General features: G+C 35.4%; 1 protein-coding gene across 6 annotated transcripts in view; it reads right to left on the reverse strand.

The window, feature by feature from the left end:
* PRMT3 (protein arginine methyltransferase 3) overlaps positions 1-24498 on the reverse strand; it is a 141755-nt gene that overhangs the window by 11112 nt on the left and 106145 nt on the right. For 4 of the 6 annotated variants that reach the window (XM_025878546.2, XM_073904853.1, XM_073904854.1 and 1 more), the window contains 2 exons: positions 13493-13543; positions 13218-13305 (listed from right to left, as the gene is read on the reverse strand). In XM_025878546.2, coding sequence (XP_025734331.2) covers positions 13218-13305; positions 13493-13543 — 139 coding nt within the window. Of the gene's footprint in view, positions 1-13217; positions 13306-13490; positions 13544-24315; positions 24442-24498 lie in introns of those variants that run through there. The other 2 variants (XR_012381862.1, XM_073904852.1) reach the window with 2 other exon arrangements.

Here is a 24498-nt window from a genome sequence, read left to right on the forward strand (position 1 = left end):
CTCCAGATAACATTTTATTTATTTTTAAGATTTTACCTATTTATTTGACAGAGAGAGAGAGAGAGCACAAGCAGGGGTAGCAGCAGAGGGAGAGGGAGAAGCAGGCTCCCCACTGAACAGGGAGCCTGATGTGGGGCTTGATCCCAGGACCCTGGGATCATGACCTGAGCTGAAGGCAGACGCTTAATGGACTGAGCCACCCAGGCGCCCGATGTTCTTTTTTTTTTTTTTTTTAATTTATTTATTTTAGAGAGAGAGAGTGCATGAGCGCAGGGGGAGGGACAGAGAATCTCCAGCGGACTCCACACAGTGATGAGCTCGGCTCCAGGACCCTGAGATCAAAATCAAGAGTGGGCCACTTAACTGAGCCACACAGGCACCCCACTCCAGATAACATTCTCAATGGCGAAAGACTGAATGTGTTCTTCCTCAGATTGGAACTGAGGTTAAGGACGGGCATTCTGACCACCTCTAATTAGTATTGTATTGGATGTACTAGTCAGGGCATGAAGGTGTGGGGGAAGGAATAAAAAAGGATATAGTTTGGGGGGGGAAAAAAAAGAAGCAGAACAGTCTTTATTTGCAGACCACATGGTCTTATAGAGAGAAAATCCTAGTATGCAAAAAGAGCTACTAGAACTGTAAGATGGTTTAGCAATCTTAGGGTAGAAAATTGCATTTCTACATGTTAGCAATGTAGAATTAGAATTTGAAATTGAAATAAAAGCCCAGGAGCATTTACAACAGCATCAAAAAAAAGCATATAATATGTGAGATAAATGTAACAATGTATGTACAATGTTTAGTCACATAAAACTATGAAATAGTGCTAAGATCATAAAAGTACAGTTGACCCCTAAACAACACAGATTTGAACTGCATGGGTCCACTTAATTGTGTATTTTTTTTTGTTGATGAATATAGTAAAGTACTGTAAATGCATTTTCTCTTATGATTTTTTTTAAGATTTTATTTATTTATTTGACAGAGAGAGAGAGAGAGAGGGCAGAAGCAGGGGGATTGGCAAAGTAAGAGGGAGAAGCAGGTCCCCGGCACTAAGCAAGGCACCCCCTGAGCTGAAGGCAGCCGCTTAACTGAGTGAGCCACCCAGGCGCCCCTCCTTAAGATTTTCTTAACATTTTTTCTAGCTTACTTTAAGAATATAGTATATAATACAAACACAAAATAAGTATTAATCGACTGTTTATGTCATTGGAAAGGTTTTTGGTCAACAGGAAGCTATCAGTAGTTAAGACTTTGGGGAGTCAGAAGTTTCATGCAGATTTTCGACTGTACAGGAGGTTGACCACATTATTCAAGGGTCAACTGTAAATGGGGACATACGTTCTGCTTGTGGATGAAGGATACAAACAATACAGTTAAGATGTCAGATCTCTGCAAGGTAATTTATAGATTCAAAACAGTTCCAATCAAAATCCTAACAGGCTTTTTTGGGTAAGAAATTAACAATTTGATTTTTAAAATTTATATGGAAATTTAAAGGATCTAGAATAATGAAAACAATTTTGAAAATGAACAAAGCCTGAGGACTTCTATCATCTTATGAAGACAGTGTCTAACTGGCATAAGGGCAGATACACAGATCAATGGAACAAAACAGCTCAGAAATAGACATATCCATATATGGTCAATTAATTTTTGACTAAGGAGCCAAGTAATTAAATTGGAAAAGGACAGACTTTTCAAGAAATGATGAAGAAACAGCCTAATGTACGTTTGGGAAAAAATAAACTATTACTCTTAAAATTAACACGAAATACATTATAGACCTAAATGTACCAGGCAAAACTATAACATTTTTAGAAGAAACATGTATGAAAAACTCTATGATGTTAGGGTAGCAAAGATTTCTTAATTAGGACACAAAAATACAAACTTCAAAAGATATTGAGAAAATGAAAAGAAATGCTGGGATTTGGGATAAAAATATTAGCAACACATATATCTGACAAAGAACTTGTACCCATGTATATAAGGATTCTTTTAATTCGGTAAGTTGACAAACACCCCGATTAAGAATTCAGCAAAGTATTTTTAAGAGACACCTCCCACACACAAATTATACAAATGACCAGTAAACACATGAAAATATGCTCGACATCATTAGTCATCAGGCAAACGCTAATTAGAAAGACAGCTTACAGACAAAAGAATGACAAATTAAAATGGCTGACCTTTTTTATAAGTGTTAACAAGGATGTGGAGCAGCTGACCCCACTATGGTGGTAGGAACATTGAAAAGTGCAGTGATTTTGAAAAAATTTGCTAGTTTCCTATAAAGTTAAACATACACTTACCATAAGACCTAGTAAGTCCTTCCCTAGGCATCCACCCAAGAGAAATGAGAATGTATGTCCACACAAAGACATGTTTTTACATGAATATTTGTAGCAACTCCATCCATAACGGCCCCTAACTGGAAACAACAGTCTAGCAGCAGGTGAATGTGGTAAGTAAACTGTGGTATGGTCATATAAAGGAATACTATTTAAGAATAAAAAGGAACAAACTACTGATATACAGATGAACCTCAAAATATGTTAAGCAAAGAAGTGTAACATTTTAAAAGAATACTAATAGTTTAGTATAAGTAATACTAATATATAGTGACAGAAAGCAGATCAGGGGTTGTCTTGGTCTGGGGATTGGAGCTGGGAATGACTAATCACATAGGGGATCAAAGGAAACTTTTTATTTTATTTTTTTAAATTTTTATTTATTTTTTAAAGTTTTTATTTATTTATTTGACAGAGCGCGCACAAGTGGGGGAGGGGCAGAGGGCGAGGGAGGAGCAGGCTCCCCGCTGAGCAGGGAGCCCAATGTGATGTGGGGCCTGATCCCAGGACCCTGAGATCATGACCTGCAAAGGCAGACGCTTAACTGACTGAGCCACTCAGGCGTCCCCAAGGAGGAAACTTTTTTAGAGTGATGTAAATCTTTTATCTTGATTAGGATGGTGCATACATTTGTCAAAACTCATCAAAGTATACAATGAAGATATGTGAATTTTTATTGTATGTAAATTATGGAAAAAAACTTTAACAAATGTGGCAACTTAGGAATAAACTGACTCAGAGATAAATGGAATATAGTAGAGAAACCAAAAGATCCGTTATGGCGATTTAGTACATGTAAGTGGGGCATTTTAAGTCACTGAGGAAAGAATTCAACAGAAATGTGTAAATATAGTAATACAATCTTTTTCAGTACGAAACCAAAGTCAGAAACCAAATGGAAAAGGTTAAAGACTTGATTATACAAAAATGAAAACAAAACTCTGAAGCAAGATACTCTAAAGAAAGAAAAGTAACTTGGGGCGCCTGGGTGGCTCAGTCCGTTGGGCATCTGACTCTTGGTTTCAGCTCCTATTGTGATCTTATGAGTACTGGGATCAAGCCCCCTGTCGGGCTGCACACTCACTCAGCAGGGAGTCTGCTTAGGGATTCTCTCCCTCTGCACTCCCCCCAAAATAAATAAATAATTTTTTAAAAAAAAGGCAACTTAAAACACTATACTTTCACTTCTGAGAAGAGCAAATATTTTTTAAAAAGCAAATTTTGATTTGATTCCTTAGGATGAATGATCAGAAGTGGAATACTTTCAAAAAAGGCATAAAGTATATTCCAGTTTTACATTCCTGCCATCTTCATCAACACTGGGTGTTATTAGAAACCAAACAAAAAAAATGAGTAAAAGAGAATAAAAATATTTTTGTTATTTAAACAACCACCAGAATCTGACTGCTTTGATTGCATTTCAGTGATTATCAGTGGTGATGGGTATTATTTCAAATGTTTAACCACCACCTAAAAAAAAAAAAAAATCCTTTGTGCATTCAAGTTAGTGATTTTGTTGAGGTATATGAGGTATTGTTGCAAATGTTTCTTTTTAGTGCCTGTCCTCTAATGGTTGCTGCTGTTTAAGTGCCTTGGAGGTGTTAAAAAAATGAAAGTTGGCTTGTTTGTAAATGTTCTATTCAATCCTTAGGATAAAGCTCAAAATGGAAATGTTCCATAGAGCTTATGAAGCAGGTCATCAAATTCTTCATTTCAAGTTTAAAGGATACTTTTAAGAGTTCTATGTAGCCCTCAGCTTAGAAATATAGCACAGGTCAAGATGAACTAGTAATGGATACTTTCGTTAAATTTTCATGAAAGAAAAAATTTTAAGCATCAATATTAAACACTGAATAAAGAGTCATAACAGTAATTACCTTATAAGCTAGTATAATTTTCATGTCTTGAAATACAAGCAAAGTAACTATTTCTGTAATAATCTTAATTTCAAAATAAGGGTGCAAACAGCACTTATCTAAGTTAATTAAATAGCATGAAGGGTCACAGAAATAAATACATAATTCACACTGCTGAACTCCCGTCAATTGTTTAGGCCTGACAAAAATGCCAAGGCAGTGGCTGTAATAACGGAATGGATGGTAGTAATTAATCAGTGTCAAATAGATATAAAATGACCGATGCTGTTAAGTGTGTATACAGTGGTGAGAGCTGCAAAGGACACTGTCTGTGCAGTTGAGCTGTTATCACCCTGTATCATCGGCAGACGGCCATTAGTACCACAAAGCAGTGCTGCAGTTCAAAGAACAAAACTGATTTCATTTCAATTCTGTTCTAGTGGCTTTTTAAAATTAATTTCTTCCCGAGCAATAAAATTTCATTTCCCCAGAAGGGGGAAAATTTAAAAATCATTATTATCACTATTACAGCTTAAAGAATGAAAGAAAAAAGAGAAATGGATTTTCCATTATATAAAAGCTTACTAGATACATATAAAGAAAAATAGCTTGATTTTAGTCATATTTTCAAAGCCAAATTACATGAAAAAGATCTGGATTTTTACAGTAAACACTGTCATATAAGTTTGTACAATAAAAAATTGTACATTAAAGGAAAGGGGACAAACACATTGAATTTAAACTTTAAAGTAAGTGTTCTTTAAGTACTTTAAAGCCACTACCTTAAAGTATTTATTCTGGGAGGGTGGTTTGTTACTCCCAGAATGCTGGAAGTGCTCAAATGTTGACAGCATTTCTTCTGAAATATTTTTAGATCTAGGTTGTGAATAAAATATAAAAAAAAAAGCCAAACACCAAAACAAACTAGGTTCATTATTTTATAGTTCCATTTTGTTTTTGGCCAAATGTACAATTCTTTTTCTTTTTATTTAATTTAATTTTTATTTATTTATTTGATACAGAGAGGGAGAGATAGTGAGAGAGAGAGCACAAGCAGGGGGAGCGGCAGGCAGGCAGAGGGAGGGGGAGAAGCAGGCTCCCTGATGAGCTAGGAGCCCGACGCAGGGCTCAATCCTAGGACGTTGGGATCATGATCCAAGCCGAAGGTAGCCGCTTACCTGACTGAGCCACCCAGGCGCCCCCAAATGTACAATTCCTTATTCACACAACATCTTTTCTTACTTTCTAAATATCAAGTCTACCCTGAAGGGTGGAAAAAGAGATTTACCATTATTGAAGATATTCACACACCTGCCCCCATGGCCCACAATCTAGGCAGCATGATGAAAGGCATAATATTTTATTTAAAAAATCTTATATTACTTTCTGAATACTAAGACAAGGTTTATATACACAGTAAATTATTCTGACTAGACATTCAGCTTTATTTAATTTTATCTAATAATTTTAGAGCATAATGAGTACAAAACTACTTTTAGTTTTAATTAAACCCAACTACAGAGAACTCTTCAAACATGCCAAGATAAATCTGAATATCAATCTATTGAAGTTCAATAGTATGATAAAATTTTTGAGAACATCACAGTTGACAAACTGGGACAACCAAATAAAACAGCCAGTAAACGCCTCTGGCATGATGTCTCCCAAGGTGATTAGAGGAAATGAGATTTCAATGACAATGAATATTACTACACTTACTTGTATATTCAGCAAAATATTTACAATATGGCAAATACTACATCAGATCAAAAAGGAGAAAGACAACTCATCATATATTAGACCCTTTATTACAGCATACTGAGATGTGATAACAGATGTATGCATGAATTGATCTAGGAGAACAAAGAAGACAGCAATTAATTTTCTAAGGTGAGGAAAGATTTATAGAAATAAGCTGGGTAATAAAGAGAAAAATTGAAATTTATCAAGTGAAAGAGGTCAAAACAGCTTTCTATGTAGACTATCTTAGACAAAGGTAAGGAGTAAGAAAAGATAGGAAAGTTAGCTAAAAAATGAGCAATTTGTGTAAGTCCATATGAGCTGGAGCATATGATGGGCTTATGATGTGGAATATAACACAGTGGGATTGGAAATGATGAAAAATGGTCAGATTGTAAAGGGCCAAGGTAAGGAATTTGGATTTTATCCTGGAAATATTGATAGTCCAGTGAGGGTTTTTTTTTTAATTAACTTTAGTAAGGCATTATTTATATACAGTAAAACGTGCATATTTTACATGTGCAGTTCAATGACTTTTACCATTACCTCACCCTCGTAAACTTTTGCCTACCCCAGGTCTCTATCTCTTACGTTATCTTCTAGAAATTTTGCAGTTTTATACATTTATATTTAGGTTTTTGACGCATTTAGAGTTGGTTCTTGAATATAGTATAAGGTAAGCATTGAGATTATTTTCCTGTACAAACATTTAGTTGTTCTAAGCACCATTTCTTGAAAAGACTATCATTTTCCCATTGAATTACACCAATCCTTTGGAAAAATATAATTATACAAAAGTGGGTCTATTTCTGGATTCTCTATTTGTTATATTAATCTCTATGTCTATATATAGTATAAAACCTTATTGTCTGGTTTAATATAACTTTTTAGTAAGTTTAGAAATCACATAGTAAAAGGATTCCAATATGATTCTTTGAAAAATTGCCTGGTAACTCCAGGTCTTTTGCATTTGCATTCAAATTTTGAATCAGCCTGTCAATTTCTTTTTTTCTTTTTAAAGATTTTTATTTATTTATTGAGAGAGAGAGAGAGAATGGCAGAGAGAGAGCATGAGAGGGAGGAAGGTCAGAGGGAGAAGCAGACTCCCCGCTGAGCAGGGAGCCCGATGGGGGCGGGACTCGATCCTGGGACTCCAGGATCATGACCTGAGACGAAGGCAGTTGCTTAACCAACTGAGCCACCCAGGCACCCAGCCTGTCAATTTTTACCTTTCTAAATTCTTACTAGTTCTGTAGTTTTTTTTTGAAGATCCCTTAGAATTCACTGTGGACACAATCATGTTATCTATAAACAATGACAGTTTTATTTCTTCCTTTCCAATGACATTTACTTCTTTTTTCATTCCTATCACTTGCTAAGACCTCCAATATAAGAGAATAGGAGCGGTGAATGTGAACATTCTTGCCTTGTCCCAGAGGAAAAGCATTCAGTTTTGCTCCATTCAGTATGATGCTAACTGTGGACTTTGTGTGGATGCCTATTATCAGGTTCAGGAAGTTCTCTTTTATTTCTAGTATGCTATGAGTATTTTGTCAAATGCCTTTGTGCATCCACTGATGTGACCACGTGGTTTTTCTTCTTTAGATTGTTAGCATGGTTGACTGTATTAAATGATTTTACAATATTTTTAGATTTTATATTATTGAATCAGTCTTGGATTCCTGGACTAAACCTCACTTGGTCATAGTGTATTGTTCTTTTTAAAAAATATTGCTGGACTCAGTTTGCTAGTATTTTGTTGACAATTTGTGCATCTATATTCATGAAAGATGTTGTTCTGTAGTTTAATTTTCTTGTACAATTTTTGTCTGTTTTTTTGTATTAAGGCCCTTATAAAATTAGCTCTCTTCTATTTTCTAATTCTTTGTATTCTATACATAGAATTGGTGTTATTTTTTGAAGTGGTTGGAAGTATTTGCAATGAAGCAATTTGTGCCTGGAGATTTGTTTTATGAAAGGCTTTGAGGCTGGCTGCCTGTTTTTGTAAATAAAGTTTAACTGGAACACAGCCACACCCACTCATTTACTTACCATCCCTCAGAGTTTAAGGTGTTTGTGGGTCCCCACTGCTGCCACTGTGGGGTTATCTGGGGGCGAGGGTATAAGAGAACAGAGAAAAATGTGGATTTCTCTAAGCATTAGGAGATCCTTTCCCCATTCCTCAAGTTAGAATTAGAGGAGCTAGTCTGCGCTGATGCCTTAATTCTGGGTTTCAGGCTGTCTGGAGACCAGACTGGGGGATACTGGAGGCAAACAAATCATAAATTTATCACCAGTTCAGGGTATTTGAATTCTGGTCTTCTCCAATTTACTTTTCAGAGATCTCAAATAGCTATTCCCTGCATTCTGGCTTATTCAAGCTGCATTCGGTGAGAGAGCTTATTTTCACTGCCCTAAAAATCCTCTGTGCTCTGCTTATTTCTATCCCCTGCCCTTGGCAACCACTACTTTTTCATTCTGCAGTTTTGCTTTTTCCAGAATGCCATATAGGTGGAATCACAGTGTGTAGCCTTTTCAAATAAGCTCCTTTCACTCAGGAATATGAATTTAAGATTCCTCCATGTCATTTCATAGCATCATAGTTTATTTCGTTTTAGCACTCAATAATATTCCATTATGTGGATATACAGACCATTCATTTTGAATTTAAGTCTACCATCACACCACTTTTTTTTTTAATTTTATTATTTGACAGAGAGGAAGAGAGAGATAGGGAGGGAGAGAGAGCACAAGCAGGGGGAGTGGCAGAGGGAGAGAGAGAGAAGCAGAGTCCCCACCAAGCAGGGAGCCCGATGCTGGGCTTGATTCCAGGACCCTGGGATCATGACCTGAGCTGAAGGCAGACGCTTAACCCACTGAGCCACCCAGGTACCCCATACCATTTGTTTTCTATTTCTTTATGTTTGCATCTTCTTTTGAACTAAATCTTTTGCTTGAGATTCCATTTTATCTTCACTACTAGCTTATCAGCTTTATTTTGTGGCTTGATTTAAACTTTTTTTTACCTGTTCCTCTAGCGTTTACAATATACGTATTTACCATAATTTACCATTAAATTGCTTTATGTACAGTGTAAGAACTTAATCCATTTTCTCAATTTTTTTGATTACTGCCATACATTTTATGTCGCTATGTTTTGAAACCCGTAATACATTATTTTTACTTTAGTCAATTATCTTTTACAAAATTAAAAAGTGAGAAAATAAAGTCTTTTTTTTAATTATTTTTTTAAAGGTTTTTTTTTTTTAATCCAATACCAAATGCTTTTTTTTTTTTTAAAGGTTTTATTTATTTATTTGAGAAGGAGAGAATGAGAGACAGAGAGCACAAGAGGGAAGAGGGTCAGAGGGAGAAGCAGACTCTCCGCCGAGCAGGGAGCCCGATGTGGGACTCGATCCCGGGACTCCAGGATCATGACCTGAGCCGAAGGCAGTCGCTTAACCAACTGAGCCACCCAGGTGCCCCGAAAATAAAGTCTTTTTTAGGAACTCACACATTTACTACTTCTGACATTTCCCATTCCTTTGTTTAGATTCAAGTTTCCATTTGGTGATATTTTCCTTTCACTGGAGGAACTTACTTTATCTTGTACTGATGGTCTGCTGGAGATGAATTTTCGCAGTGTTTTTCTTCTGGGCAAGTTTTATTTAGCCTTCATTTTTGAAATATATTCTAAATATAGAATCTAGGTTGACAGTTTCTTTCAGCACTTTGAAAATGTCATTTATCATCTGGCTTACACAGTTTCTGAAGAAGATTCTGAAATTATTCTTCCTTTGTTCCTCTGTTTAGTTTATCTCTGGGTCACGGGAAGACTCTATTACTAGCACCATTTATGGGCAGCTGGTTTGCAGTATGCCTCGGTGCTGTTTTCAGTGTATCGATCTTACCTAGGGTTCACTGAGTGTCTTCAATCTGTGGGCTACAGCTTTTATCAAATGAAAAAAATTTGGCCATTATTGTATCTTCAAATATATTTTCTGCCCCTGCTTCTTTCAGGGACTTCTTTTATCACATTTAAATTAGAGTGCTTCATATTTTCCCACAGGATACTGTGGATATGTTTCTTTAAAAAATCTTTTTTTCCCTCTCTGTGCTTCATTTTGGATACATTTTATGCTGCATCTTCAAGAACACTGGCCTGTTTTTTCTGTTGATTGCACTGAATGACATTTTCACTTCAGATATTATAATTTCCATCTCTAGAAGTTGTTTGGATTTTAAATATATTCTCATATAAAAGTATTTAGAATATGTTTCAACATGCTTGTGTGCTAATTTCATTTCCGGGTCTGTTTCTATCAACTGATATTTTCCTGCATTCAATGTTTTATTGGAAGTTTTGGCCATGATGATTTTTATGTTGTTCAATGTTTTTTGTTTTCCTTTGTTGCCAATAAAGTTACTTGGGTTCTTTTGTTTTTTTTTTTTTAAGGCTTGTTTTTAAGCTTTGTTAAGGAGCATACAGGTTAGCCTTTACTTTAGGGACAGTTTATTCCCACTATGAAGCTATGGTCTTTCTGGACTGAATAGAGTCCAAAAGGAGTTCCCACTCTAGCTGGTTGAAACTCATACCCCACAGCCCCATGTAAACTCAGAACTATTTGTTCACAGCTGCCCCGGATGCTTTGCTTGACCTCAGGCATTTCATCCTACATGCATACATCTTAGTTCTCCTCTAAAACTCAAGGGGACATTGTGTGTAGACTTCTGGAGGCATTTTCTGATTAGCATGTCTTCTTCAGTACTCTGCCTTGCAACTTCTGGCTTCTATTCATTAGTACTAGCATCAGAATTTAGCAGGGTTAAAAAAAAGTGTTGTATTTCCTTATATAATCCCTTCTAGCTGAGAATGACCCCATTTTCCTTACTTTGAAATTTCCCTTTCAAGTCTTTCCCAGTTATATTTTAGGAGATTCCAAAATTTTGTGGTGTACTGGTCTTGCATTTAAATACAAGCACATATATAATGGCAGTGTAAGAAATACAGAATGTAGACAAGAAGGCAATATTAAAATCACACACCTCCTTCATAGTATTCTAAAAAAGCTGAATCAATTACTCTAAGGATTACTGGGTAATGAATAGTTAGGATTTCAAAATTTCACTAGACATAAAATAATATTTTGTTGTAATTAGGTAGGAGAAAATTCAAATGCTATCTTAAGTCTCCCTCAAGATTAAAACATGAATGAATTAGCACTACCCTTAAAATTTAGCATTAAGATAATAAAATGGTTACCATGAAGAAGAAAGCAACATTTTCAAGTTTCCAAATATCAATCCAAATACCAAAGCTATACAAAACCCAACCAACTAACCAAACAAAAACAAATGAAAATGTAATAAAATTTCATTTGTGTTCCCCACACTTCAGTTTTGCTATTGCTCAAGCTTTTTGGAGAAAGAGAAAATGACACCATCAAGGTTTTATTTCCATAGCATTGCAATCTTAAAGTGAAAACATGACAACAAGGTGCTGCTTTACTCTAATAGTGTTTATCTGCATCTACTAAATTCAATTTATGCATCAACAGTGAAATCAAACTATAATTGAATTTTATGGAATATTTTAAACATATATAGAACAATATAATGACCACCCGGACCCACCACTCAGTTTTGTCAAATCTTAACATTCTCCCACAGTTCCCTCAATCTAAAAGGAGTAATTCAGATCTATGGCACTGAACCCTCTTTACATTCCCTGCTCCTATTTCTCTCTCTCTTCAGGGGTAGCCACTATACTGAATTCCGCAGTTATCATCTTTAAGTATCGCTTCTTATTTTACTACATGTGTAGGTGTAACTGTTTCAATGTCTTTAAACTCCATATAAACAGTGTATTGTAGGAATTATTCTGCAACATTTTTTGCTTAATGTTGCTGATCTGATATTCACAAATATATGATTTATCTGTTACAGAGATTTTAATGTATGCAACTACCATATATCTTTTTTAATGGACATTCAGGTTGCCTCCAATATTTCACTTCTACAAACCATACTTTTGTTAAGATTGTTGTAGACAGGCTGAAGGGGAGATTGTTCAGAATATATGCCTAGAAAAAAACTGTGGTTATAGTGATGGATATTTATACATCTATACTTAACTTGATGGTAGCAAACTGTTCTCTGAAGTTGTATCAATAAAGACTATCAGCAGAAGAGTATAAAATATAAAAGTTCCATCTGGCTACACAATTACAGGCACTTAGCCTTGTTAAATTTTATGTTTTTTTCCTGTAGTGATGGATAAGAAACAGTTTCTTACATAGTTTTAATTGGCCTCTCTCCCTGGTTACTAGTGATGTTGGGTATCTTTTCATTGAAATTTGTTGTACATTCAGGTTTCATATAGTCAGAAAGCTTTCAGTGAAGGTGGGGGAGAACAACTTATATGTAATAAACAATTTAAATAAAAAAAGGTTCCATAGTCAAATTCTAACTTTTGGAGCTAAGGGTGTAGGTACATAAGAACTGTAGGTTCTCATCAGAGTGAGCAATCAATGCAGTTTAAGACAGAGGAATGTGGAATTGGGCCGGTCCTTGAGCACCGTGTAAGATTTGAGCAGGTGGAGATAGTGGAGAGGCCCCTAGACATATATACTGAACACCATAACTACTGAATGGCATTCTCTTTAATTTACACTTCACTTCTATGGGTGATATTTCTCTTCAGTCACTTTGGAGGTGAAAGTATTTTTAGTTATGTTTGCAACTTAGTATATTTTAGTTACTGCTTAAAGAAAAGTTTTCAGAATTTTTTTGTGGTACTCAAAAGCTACATACTAAAGCACATTTTAACTGGCAGGAATTATAAATCTAATCTAGAGTTTTCTTTAAATCACTACTTTAATGAAATGATATGCCATCTAAAACTTATGCAGCTCTAAGAACATCTTACCTTACTTAGCATGTTATATTGCTTCAAATACAGTGGACACACAAAAAATCATTGTAGAATGAAGGAATATTGTTTACTTCAAAATGAGTAAGTCATTTCTCCCCCTTTTCTTTATCTGCTTTTTTTTAATTAAAAAAAATTTTTTTAGATTTTATTTATTTGAGAGAGAGACACAGAGATAGTGAGAGAGAGCACAAGTGGGGAGGAGAGGGAGAAGCAGGCTCCCCGCAGGGCAAGGAGCCTGATGTGGGACTCATTTCCAGGACCCCGGGATCATGACCTGAGCCAAAGGCAGACGCTTAAGCGACTGAGCCACCCAAGCGCCCTCTTTCTTACCTGCTTTAACTGAAAATGGCTTTTCCAATAGAAATATTGTTTGTTTCCAGTGTGTTCTGGCACTCTGGGGGCCCGTGGAGAACATGACCTGCATTCGTAGAGTTCAAAAGTATCTGGTTTTTAATATCATGCTACATTAATCTACTACATCAAATACAAGCTCCAATTGCTTACAACAGCAAAATGCTCATGATCAAACACCTTGGGGCACACACACAAAAAAATACAATGTATTTCATATAATTAATTCTTATGAGAAAACTCATGATACTTACCCTGCTGTGACAATCCTTCTCAAAATATATATCAAAGTAGCCAGCAATTGCCTGTTAAAAGAAAAAAAAGGGAATAGAAATAATTATTAAACTAATTACATGACATAACAATTAATTATTCAGTATTTCAAGACATGGCAACAAGAAACCATTTCAAAGACTAGATACCTCTTAAATTTATGACAGGCCACTATTTTTTCCTGGAAAAGATGTTACATGTAAAAATAAAGTAATATAATTTGGCTTTCCCCCACAGAAACAATATAATAAGAGCAACAAGGCTAATCAAATAATCAATATGTGTTTTATTAGAGAAATGACTGTGGTAGACTACTGAAAAGTGAGAGACCACATTAAGGAAGAGGCCTCGGCCAGCCCCTAGCTAACCCATGCTCTCCCAAGGAGAGGCCGCTGTGCAAGCTGAGCCATCTTGGAGCTCTTTGCTCCAGTCAAACCAGACAACTGCAGCAGCCTGAGAGACCTGGGGAGAAACCAGCAGAAGAACTAGAGGATAAGTCCAGTCCAGACTGCAGAATCATACACAAATAAATCTAAATGATTGTGACTTCAAGGCACTCAGTTTTAGGGTGGTTTGTGACAAAGCAATAAATTTAACTTAAACATACTCTTTTATACAAAGATCTCATTTAATTTCTTCTGATCTTGTGCATCTAATTTTAAAGCAGAGTACTATGAATACTTTTGTGATGAGGTCAACAGAATTTTTAAATGTCACATTTATTTTTCCTGAAGATAAACAAAAAATATATAGTAGTACTCAAATAAAACTTATGTTTAAGCAAATACCCAAAGGAGAACCTCTGAGGTCACTCTAAGGATTACTGTGATAGTACAAAAAGGTCTCTAAAAGACGAATATTCAGATGAGGATATGTAATTTTCATTTCTTTTTGTTTAAAATTTAAATGATACCATCCCTTTTTCTTTCACTAATGGAATTAGCTTAATCTATTTTAAAAGTGGCAATAAAAAAAGCTTATAAAGTGTTAAAAATAGGACACCGATGATTGAAAAATCACTATAAAGCTGATTTGTGTACTCTGCTGCTTTTTGTTGAGAATGTGAAGTTTTATTGATCTGTGAGGTTAATATGGATTGGGCCCAAAACAAGTTCAATATTTAACACTGAGGTTCATTATATTTTAGATACCAAGAGAGATTCAAAGTACTATTTATAATACTGTCAAATAGACAAATATAAAGCAATGCAGTACTCAGATACAGATTATTATAGAAAACCATCTAGTTAATCAGAACATTTCTAAAACATGACTTCTTTCAGCTGGTTTCCTGGTATCCCTCCACAGACTAATTCAACTGTTTTCTTAAATTTATTCCTGTATGCCAGTCTTGTTCACCAGTGTCCAGAGCAGTGCCTGGCCCATAGTACACAATAAACGTTTGCTAAAAGAATGTGATTATATACAATTCTATTATAATACTTACCATACTATCTTATAGTTAGTCGTGCTACCAGACTGCAGTGTTTTCTAAGAGCAAAGCCTATGTGTAATTCATATTGTTGTGCCCCTTACCTAGCACAGGTCTGTCAGATAGCAGGTTCTCAATAAATTTTAGTTAAAATTTTCAGTCTTCAGTTTCCTAAATTCAGCTAGTCTTATTATGTCGTCAGGACACTTTATGAAATCAGCGAGTAACTAACCTTAGATAGAACTAATAATTTTCAACTGAAAAAAATGGAGTGTGTGTGATACATATGGGGGAGGAGAGGAACCCTACTTCTTTGTATGAACCTGCACAAGTCTCAGCCTGACCTCTGAACTACAGGTTAGATCCAAATCAACATAACAAAGGCTGAGAGAATGGACCTAAAATCTGAATCACTGGCACAAGCCTCAAAAACCTAAAACCAACAAATAAAGATCTCAAGAACAAAGCAGAGATTTAAACCTCTACAAGTCAGACTAATCACTAAACAGCGTTTGTGCATGAAAGCCCAAAACACTATAGCAAATGTTTAGAGAACGAGACTGAGATGCGAACCACCCCCTGCCCAGACACGGTTGACAGAACTTAATGTTTTGGCTTTAACTGGTCGACTGCCCGCTCACACAAACATCAACAACATTCCCCAGATGATTATAATAGGGCTGAAAGGACACGCAACATAACATGCATAACATTCAGAACACAATAAAAAATTATTCAACATACAAAGAACCAGGAAAATGTCTTTAACTTTCAAGAGAAGAGCTACTGCTCACATGCCAATTATGGGATGGCCCAGAAGCTGGTATTACGAGACAAGGACTTTAAGACAGGAATTCTATGTCGTTATGAGGTGACAGAGATGAAGTTAGAGAAAACACATTGAAATGAAGCGAACAATAGGAATTCTCGTAGAGAAAAAGAAACTACAAAAAAAAAAAACAATGGAAATTTTAGAATTAAAAAACAATAACCAAAACAAAAAAACTCCCTGTGGTGAACTGCAGAATGGAGATGACAGAGAAAAAAAAATCACTGAATGTGAAGGTAAGTCAACAGAAAGTACCTACTTTGAAAAATCAGGGGAAAAAGATTGAAATAAAATGCAAAAGTCTCAGGGACCTGTGCATCTAACATACACATAACTGGAGGTCCAGATGGAAAAGAAAAAAACACTGGAGAGGGGAAAAACCTTTCAAAATTCTATATCCAGCAAAAATATCCTTCAGGAATGAAGGCAAAATAAAGAAAGTTTCAAGTAAAGAAAAACTAAAAGAATTCATTGCCAAAAGACTTTTTAAAAGAGATGTTAAAGGTAGTTCTTCAGGCTGGTGAGCAATAATACTGGGAGAAAACCTGAAAAATCAAAAATAACAGAAAAACAACAGAAATGATCAATAGTTTGGTAAATACAAAAGATTACCTTTTCCCTCTGAATTCCTTTAAAATACTTATGATTTTAAGTATGTCAAGTTAAACATGACATAACATCATTTGGTGGGGTTTTCCATGTAAGCAGATGTAATCACAAAGATCAGTGAAGGGGGTTTGGCGGGTGGTTAGGAGGAGGAAGAATATATACATATACATATACAAGTGTTTATAAGACTGGGATGTGAAGAAGGCTTTTTAAGCATCACACATAGGCAGAAATTTAATATGTTTAAAATTTTAGTATCACAACCATAATAAGATATTACCTTACACCCGTCAGAATTGCTAGAATCAAAGAGGCAAGAAATAATACGCATTGACGAGGATGTGAAGAAAAAGGAACACTTGGGCTGTTGGTGGGAATGTAAATTGGTGCAGCCACTGTGGAAAACAATAGGGAAGTTCCTCAAGAAGTTAAAAATAGAAATACTATATGATCTACTAATTCTATACGGTATTTACCCAAGAAAACAAAACCACTAATTTGAAAAGATACATGCACCCATTTTTATTGCAGCATTATTTACAATAGTCAAGATATGGAAGCAACCTAAGTGCCCATCGATAGATGAATGGATAAAGAAGATGTGGTACATGCACACACACAATGAAATATTACTCAGGATAAAAAAGAATGAAATCTTGCCATTCAACAACATGGATGGACCAAGAAGGTATTATGCTAAGTGAAATTAGTTACAGAAACACAAATACCACATGATTTCACTTATATGTGTAATCTAAAAAACAAAACAAAGAAACAAAGAGACAAACAAAAAAACCCAGACTCATTTTTTTAAAGATTTTATTTATTTGAAAGAGAGAGAGAGAGAATGAGAGAGAGAAAGCATGAGCAGGGGGAGAGCAGAGGGAGCAGCAGGTGTTGTACACCCAAAACTAAAATGACACTGTATGTTAATTATACTTTAATAAAAACATTAATAAAATAAAAATTTTAGTGTCAAAATTAAAAGATGAAGAAATCTGAGAATATTTGTTATATATATATAATATATAACAAAGGGGCACTGTCTTTTGTACATTAAGCTACTACAAATTAGTAAGAAAACTGTCAAAAGAAATTAGAAGACAAAGCAGGAAATTTATAAAAGACAAATCAAATCATGAGCATATATAAAACATGTTTGACCTATTTAGAAAAATAAGTAAACTAAAACAATCAGATACAATTTTCCTTGATCACGATGGGGAAAACATTTTTTTAATGATAATATCCACAGTTAGTGGGGAAAGTAGCATGCATACTGGGAAAATAAACTGAAATAACCTTTCCAGAGGGAACTTAGCAATACATAATAGAAGACAAAACATTTATATTAAAAAGAAGTCACCTTTCTCTGCATCCTCGCCAACATCTGTCGTTTCCTGACTTGTTAATTTTAGCCATTCTGACTGGTGTGAGGTGGTATCTCAGTGAGGTTTTGATTTGGATTTCCCTGAGTATTTACCCCAGAGATACAAATGTAGTGATCTGAAGGGGTACGTGCACCCCAATGTTTATAGCAGCAATGTCCATAATAGCCAAACTATGGAAAGAGCCAAGATGTCCATCAACAGATGAATGGATAAAGAAGATGTGCTGTGTGTGTGTGTGTACACACACACACACACACACACACACACACACACACACAATGGAATATAATGCAGCCATCAAAACCCCGTAATCTTGCCATTTGCAAAGATGTGGATGGAACTAGAGGGTATTATGCTAAGCAAAATAAGTCAATCAGAGAAAGACATGTATCATATGATCTCACTGATATGAGGAATTCTTAATCTCAGAAAGTAAACTGAGGGTTGCTGGAGTGGTGGGGGGTGGGAGGGATGGGTGGCTGGGTGATGGACATTGGGGAGGGTATGTGCTATGGTGAGCGCTGTGAATTGTGTAAGACTGATGAATCACAGACCTGTACCTCTGAAACAAATAATACATTAGATGTTTAAAAAAAAAAAAGAGAGAGAAGATAGTAGGAAAGGAAAAATGAAGGGGGGGGAGATGAACCATGAGAGACTATGGACTCTGAGAAACAAACTGAGGGTTCTAGAGGGGAGGGGGTGGGGGGATGGTGAGCCTGGTGACGGATATTAAAGAGGGCACATATTGAATGGAGCACTGGGTGTTATACGCAAACAATGAATCATGGAACACTACATCAAAAACTAATGATGTAATGAATGATGATTAACATAATAAAATAAAATTTAAAAAAAGTCACAGTGAAAGTGGTATACATGCTATGATTCTATCTATATATAGAAAATTCAAAACAGCACAACTTACAGTGTTTTAAGTCACAATAGTAGTTACCCTTCAATAGTGGTAGATTCTAGAAAGGGGTTACGCTCCTGGGCTGTGGATAATATTCTGTTTCTTCAGCTGACTGCTGCATGGATACATGGGGGATATTCGCTTTGTGCAATTTTACCAAACTACACTTAAGATTTGTGCACTTTTCTGTTGTGTAAGTATATGTTATGGACTCAATCAAAATGTTTATATAATGCATACACTCATTGACCCAGTAATCTAAACTTTCAAAAAAATATACTATGGAAATTTATCAAGTATGGTTGCAAAGAGTTAGCCATAAGATGCCAATTTTAGCCAAATTTTCAACAACAGGTGACCAGTTAACAAATCTTAATACCTCCATATGATGGAATAACATTTGCCCATCAAAAGTAATCCTATAGGTAAATATTTATCAATTTGGAAACGTAGTCACAATATACTATTAGGTAAAAAGAATAAGATATATACTATTGGTACTTATTATATGTTATGCAAATATGAATATATATGTACATATCTGAAAAGATATTCACCAAGCTATTGAAAGTGGATGATAGATCTGGAATGTTCATATTCTTTATCCTTACCTATAATTTATATTTCCCATAAAAATGAACAGCTTCTGTCATAATACATTATTTCTAAAACTTGAGTTAAATGATCTATAGTATTGCATGGAGAGACATTCAATTTAACTATTACCTTTGTATCAGTTCCCTTAGCAACACCCAAAAATCACTCATCTCTGTACCCCCAAGGGCTAGGGCAATATCTAATATGTAATAGGAACTAAATGAATTTGAAAAAAAAAAATGACAGGTTTTCCCATCTGTAACACAATAAGAACATTACTATAATAACAGTTTACATTGTCAGAAAATGTGATCTAAGTATGAAATGTATAAATGGTGGAGGGTAATATCAAAATCAGTTCTATAGCACATATGAAGCAGAAGCATGAGAAGTTAGGAAGAAATTCCCTGCAGTAAAAAATTACGTGCAGATAATCAACTCATCAGACAGTTAAGATTCACATAACTGGGGCGCCTGGGTGGCGCAGTTGTTTAAGCGACCAACTCTTGGTTCCAGCTAGGGTTGTGATCTCAGGGTTGTGAGATCGAGCCCCGTCTGGAGCTCCACGCTCAGCATGGAGTCTGCTTGAGATCCCTTCCCTCTGCCCTTCCTGCTCCTGCACTCTCTTTAAAATAAATAAATAAATCTTTTAAAAAAATCCACAAAAACCCAAAAAGATTCATATAACTAAGCAAGTAGAAAACTCTTGCTCTGAAAAAACCAAAGGGCATTTCTGGTTTTAAAATGGGTATTAACCCTCAAACAGAATGCTACTGAAAGGGAAAGGGCTCCCCCCACCCATAAGTGGTCCTTAATAATTAAAATATTAGAAAAAAAGAGGAAAAAACCTTAAACTTGAATCATAGTCTATAAAACCCAACTGAACTATGATTAGTGTTTTTATTTCTGCAAAGCCATTATAACCAATCAAATATGTCAGCAGATTAGGGGACAAAGCTATTTATTCTGCTGAAAAACATAAATATGCCTCTATTTTTCAGTTAGTTTCACCACCTTGTTACCATCACTTTGACAGGCTATCTCTAGGTCTTTCAAATGTTAATTTCAATGAACTTACACTCTGTGGAAGGCATTCAAATGTAAGAATAAACAACCACCACAGGAAATTGAAAATGATGACTAATAGGCAATGATAATAAATAACTGGAGCACAGCTTGACACGTGCTTGAAAAAGATCAGATAGGTTATAAGGCCTGAGCACAGAATAAATTTATCTTTTGTTCCACATGTATACCTTGTCAGGGGCAAAGGGAACTGCTGAAGGGAAAATAAGCATTGAAATAAAATATTGGTAGGAGCTGGGTTAATCTGCAAAGGCAAGGTCACAGTTAAATAAAATTTCACTGAATTATACCACTGTCAGAAAAATTTTTAAAAAGTCCTTAGACTGAGAGAAGGGAGAATCTGTGGTAATTAAGAACAACAACAATGCTTATTATAGAATAAAACAGAAGAAAAGGAAAATACATACACATGCAGCAAACTTCTGGGACAGTTTGATCACATTTGTAATTTGGTGGGAATCCTCCACATATACAGGAAAAGAATTCAGGCATGTAGCTTTGTTGTGCATCTTAAACATTCCTAAGCATTAGAATATAGTCTTTCAAAATGAAATGTTTGTTTTGTCTTTGAGGATTTCACAAAAAGGAAGAAAAGAACTCAAAGTATGTGTAAATTGAGTATTTAAAAATCTGTTTTAAGCCATATTTTGCTTGTTTATCCCAGATACACAAAGGTAGATGCAGTTCATTTTATACATGCTCATTTGAAGAACACTGACTTAGAATCAAAATAAATTATTTCCTCACGTATTTTGGTGTGATGAGTATTTCTTTAAAGAAAATGTATCATGTGTGTATGTAACAGGACGGCAGCCAATGAAATAAGACCAGACTAGACCTTATGAGGAAGAAGGAAATTAAAAATTATCATTATCACTATCACCTGCAGGGAGTAATTTATCATTTCTGTTCTTCATTGGTATCATGTTCCAACAGCGTGTGGTTACAGCAGATACAATTAGGCAGCTGGCCACAGAAGTAGGAGGATAATGTGCTTTTGATGGAGTTTATCCAAGCATGGAGATAGAGTGTTTGTAATCCATGCAGCAGAATCACTATCACAAAAATACAATTCATTTTTTTGTTGGAGTATTTCTTTCAAAATCTTAATACAGAATTCAAAAGCCAACTGATGATGAGTCTGAAGCAAGTAAAGAAAGCCTAAGAAAATGCATAAAAATGATTACTATAGCTTATATCACTGTATATAAAAAACAAGATGATAACATAAACATAAGCCATGCAAGCTGCTGCATAAAGAGTATGAACTCTGCTAGTAATAACTGGTATTTAAACTAAGAAGATGTAACCAACAAATATGAAAATTATATATGATTTTCTCCCAGTATTAACTATACCTTAAATTATGGACTCTTTCTTCTTCAATTAATTTCTATTTTATCCCAAGAGAAAATTTGCATCTTTTCTTTCTTTCATGATTCCTCTAGGGAACAATACACATTAAGTGCCATATATTCCTCAAGGGATACTGCCAAATTGAGTAGTGTTTAGAAATAGACCAAGCAATAGGGGAAGTAGCAAAACAGACAATAGGTCTAAAAATATTTTTAAAAAGGTATTTTTACTGAAAAACTCAATATAATTAATTTGTGACCTACTTAAAATATTCCTAGATTATAACTGAAATTTATCTTAAATTTACTTATCTGGGTCCCTTGTAATTTCAAAATTGCTTATTAAAGCGCTTTGCGGGGGGAGAAGGAATCACCTCTTCAGAGCCTACAACATAAGTACTTTAATTCTGACATTTCATAAATTGATAGCTTACATGCCCTAACTGCTCTACATTTCTTCCTAGCTATAAACACAAGATGCTGTTTTATACACTCAATAATCACTGACATTTAATATTTTCACTTTTAAAAACCTTTTAAAGTACAGTGTATGTGCAAAAAAGTTCACTTAAGTGAACATCATAAATTTTCAAAGAGAATACAGCTATGAAACCCACACTCAGATCAAGAAACAGAACATCCCAGCACCCTAGTAATTCGCCCTAGCCAATCCTAGGCACCTCCACCCCTACAGGGTAACTACTATTCTGATTTTTTTCCCCAGCTTTATTGAGATATAACTGACATATAACATATAATTGACACATAACAATTGTAAATTAAAGGTGTCAATGTGTTGATTTGATACACTTATATATTGCAAAAATGATTACCATCACAGCATTAATGAACATCTCCATCGTGTCAAATAATATTTCTTTTTTGTGGTGAGAATACTTAAGATCTACTCTCTTAATAACTTTTAAGTATATAATACAGTATTATTAAGTATACGCATAATGAGGTACACTGGATCCCCAGAACTTGCTCAGTTAGTATCCTCTGACCAACATCTCCCCATTTCTCCTATCCTCTATCCCCTGGTTATTACCATTTTACTCTCTGCTCTGTAAGTTTGGCTTTTTTAATTGCACATGTAAGTGAGAGCATGCAGTATTTATCTCTAATTTCACTTAGCTTAATCCCCTCCAGGTCTATCTGTGTTGTTGAAAATGGCAAGATTTCCTTCTTCTGATGGCTGAATAGTCCACAGTGTATGTGTGTATATAGGCATGTGTGTGTGTATCTTCTTTATCCTCTTATCTATTGATGGACACTCAGGTTGCTCCCATATTTTGGCTACTGTGAATAAGACTGCAATGAATATGGCAGGGCAGCTATCTCCTTGAGATTCTGTTTTCATTTCCTTTATATATACTCAGAAGTGGGATTGCTGGATCATATATTAATTCTATTTTTAATTTTTTTAGGAAACTCACACTGTTTTCCACGGTGGCTGCACCAATTTACCTTCCCACCACCAGCACACGAGGGGTCCGTTTTCTCCGCATCCTCGCCAGCACTTGTAACCTCACTACTATCCTGATTTCTAAGATCACAGATTCATTTTCTCTATTATATATTTCAACATAAACGGAATCACACACCATGTAGTATTTTGTGGACTGGCTACTTTCCTCATTATTGTTTCTTAGATTCACTTATACTGTTACATTTTACTTAAACTGTTATATGGCTGTAAGGCATATTTGACTATACAGTTTATTTATACAGTCTAAGATTGACTGACAGGCACTAAGTAGTTTTAAGTCAAGGTTTTAATGAATAGTGCTCTGAACATTCTTTTTTTTTTTAAGATTTATTTATTTGAGAGCGAGCGAGCGAGCGAGTGCAAGCACGAGTGGAGGGGGAAGAGGCAGAGGGAGAGAAGCATTGGCCTGACCAGGGGCTCAATCCCAGATCCCCGAGATCATGACCTGAGACAAAATCAAGAGTCGGACGCTCAACACACTGAGCCACCCAGGCACCCCTGAACATTCTTTTATGACCATGTCTTTTGGTGAACATATGTATTAACTGTTGTTGGGTATATACCCAGCAGTGGAACTACTGGTATGTGCATATTTAACACTTTTGTTAATCTTTACTTTTTCCTGTATTTTGGCTTTCATCGGGGTCATTTTCTGTTTGCCTGAATTCCTGTTAGTATTTTCTTTAATATAGGTTTCCTGGAACAAACTTTCTCTCTTTTTATTTGTTCATCTGAAGTATTTTTATTTCAGCTTCATTCTTTTTTTTTTTTTTTAAGATTTTATTTATTTGACAGAGAGAGAGAGACAGCTAGAGAGGGAACACAAGCAGGGAGAATGGGAGAGGGAGAAGCAGGTTCCTGGCTGAGCAGGGAGCCCTGATTAGGGGCTTGATCCCAGGACCCTGGGATCATGACCTGAGCCAAAGGTAGATACTTTACGACTGAGCCACCCAGGCCCACCTATTTCAGCTTCATCCTTAAAAGATATTTTAGTTGGGTAAAATTCAGGGTAAGCAGTTATTTTCTTTTAGTACACTGAGGACATCATCACTGTATTATCTTTTCAACTCTACTGTTTCTGCTGAGAAATCACTTACCGGTCTATTTACTGCTCCCTTGAAGGTAATTCCAGTGCTCTAGTCATAGCCCCACTGACTGCTTTTAAGATTTTCTTCTTGATTTCTGTAGTTTTATTAGGATGTTGTAGGTGATTTCTTCTCCCTCTTTTTGAGATATAATTCACATACCATAAAATTTTCCTATTTAAATAAACTGTGTAA

This window comes from Callorhinus ursinus, unplaced genomic scaffold (genome assembly GCF_003265705.2).
Source record: "Callorhinus ursinus isolate GAN/ISIS: 27379988/994484 unplaced genomic scaffold, GSC_fseal_2.0 scaffold21, whole genome shotgun sequence".
Taxonomy (NCBI): Eukaryota; Metazoa; Chordata; class Mammalia; order Carnivora; family Otariidae; genus Callorhinus; species Callorhinus ursinus.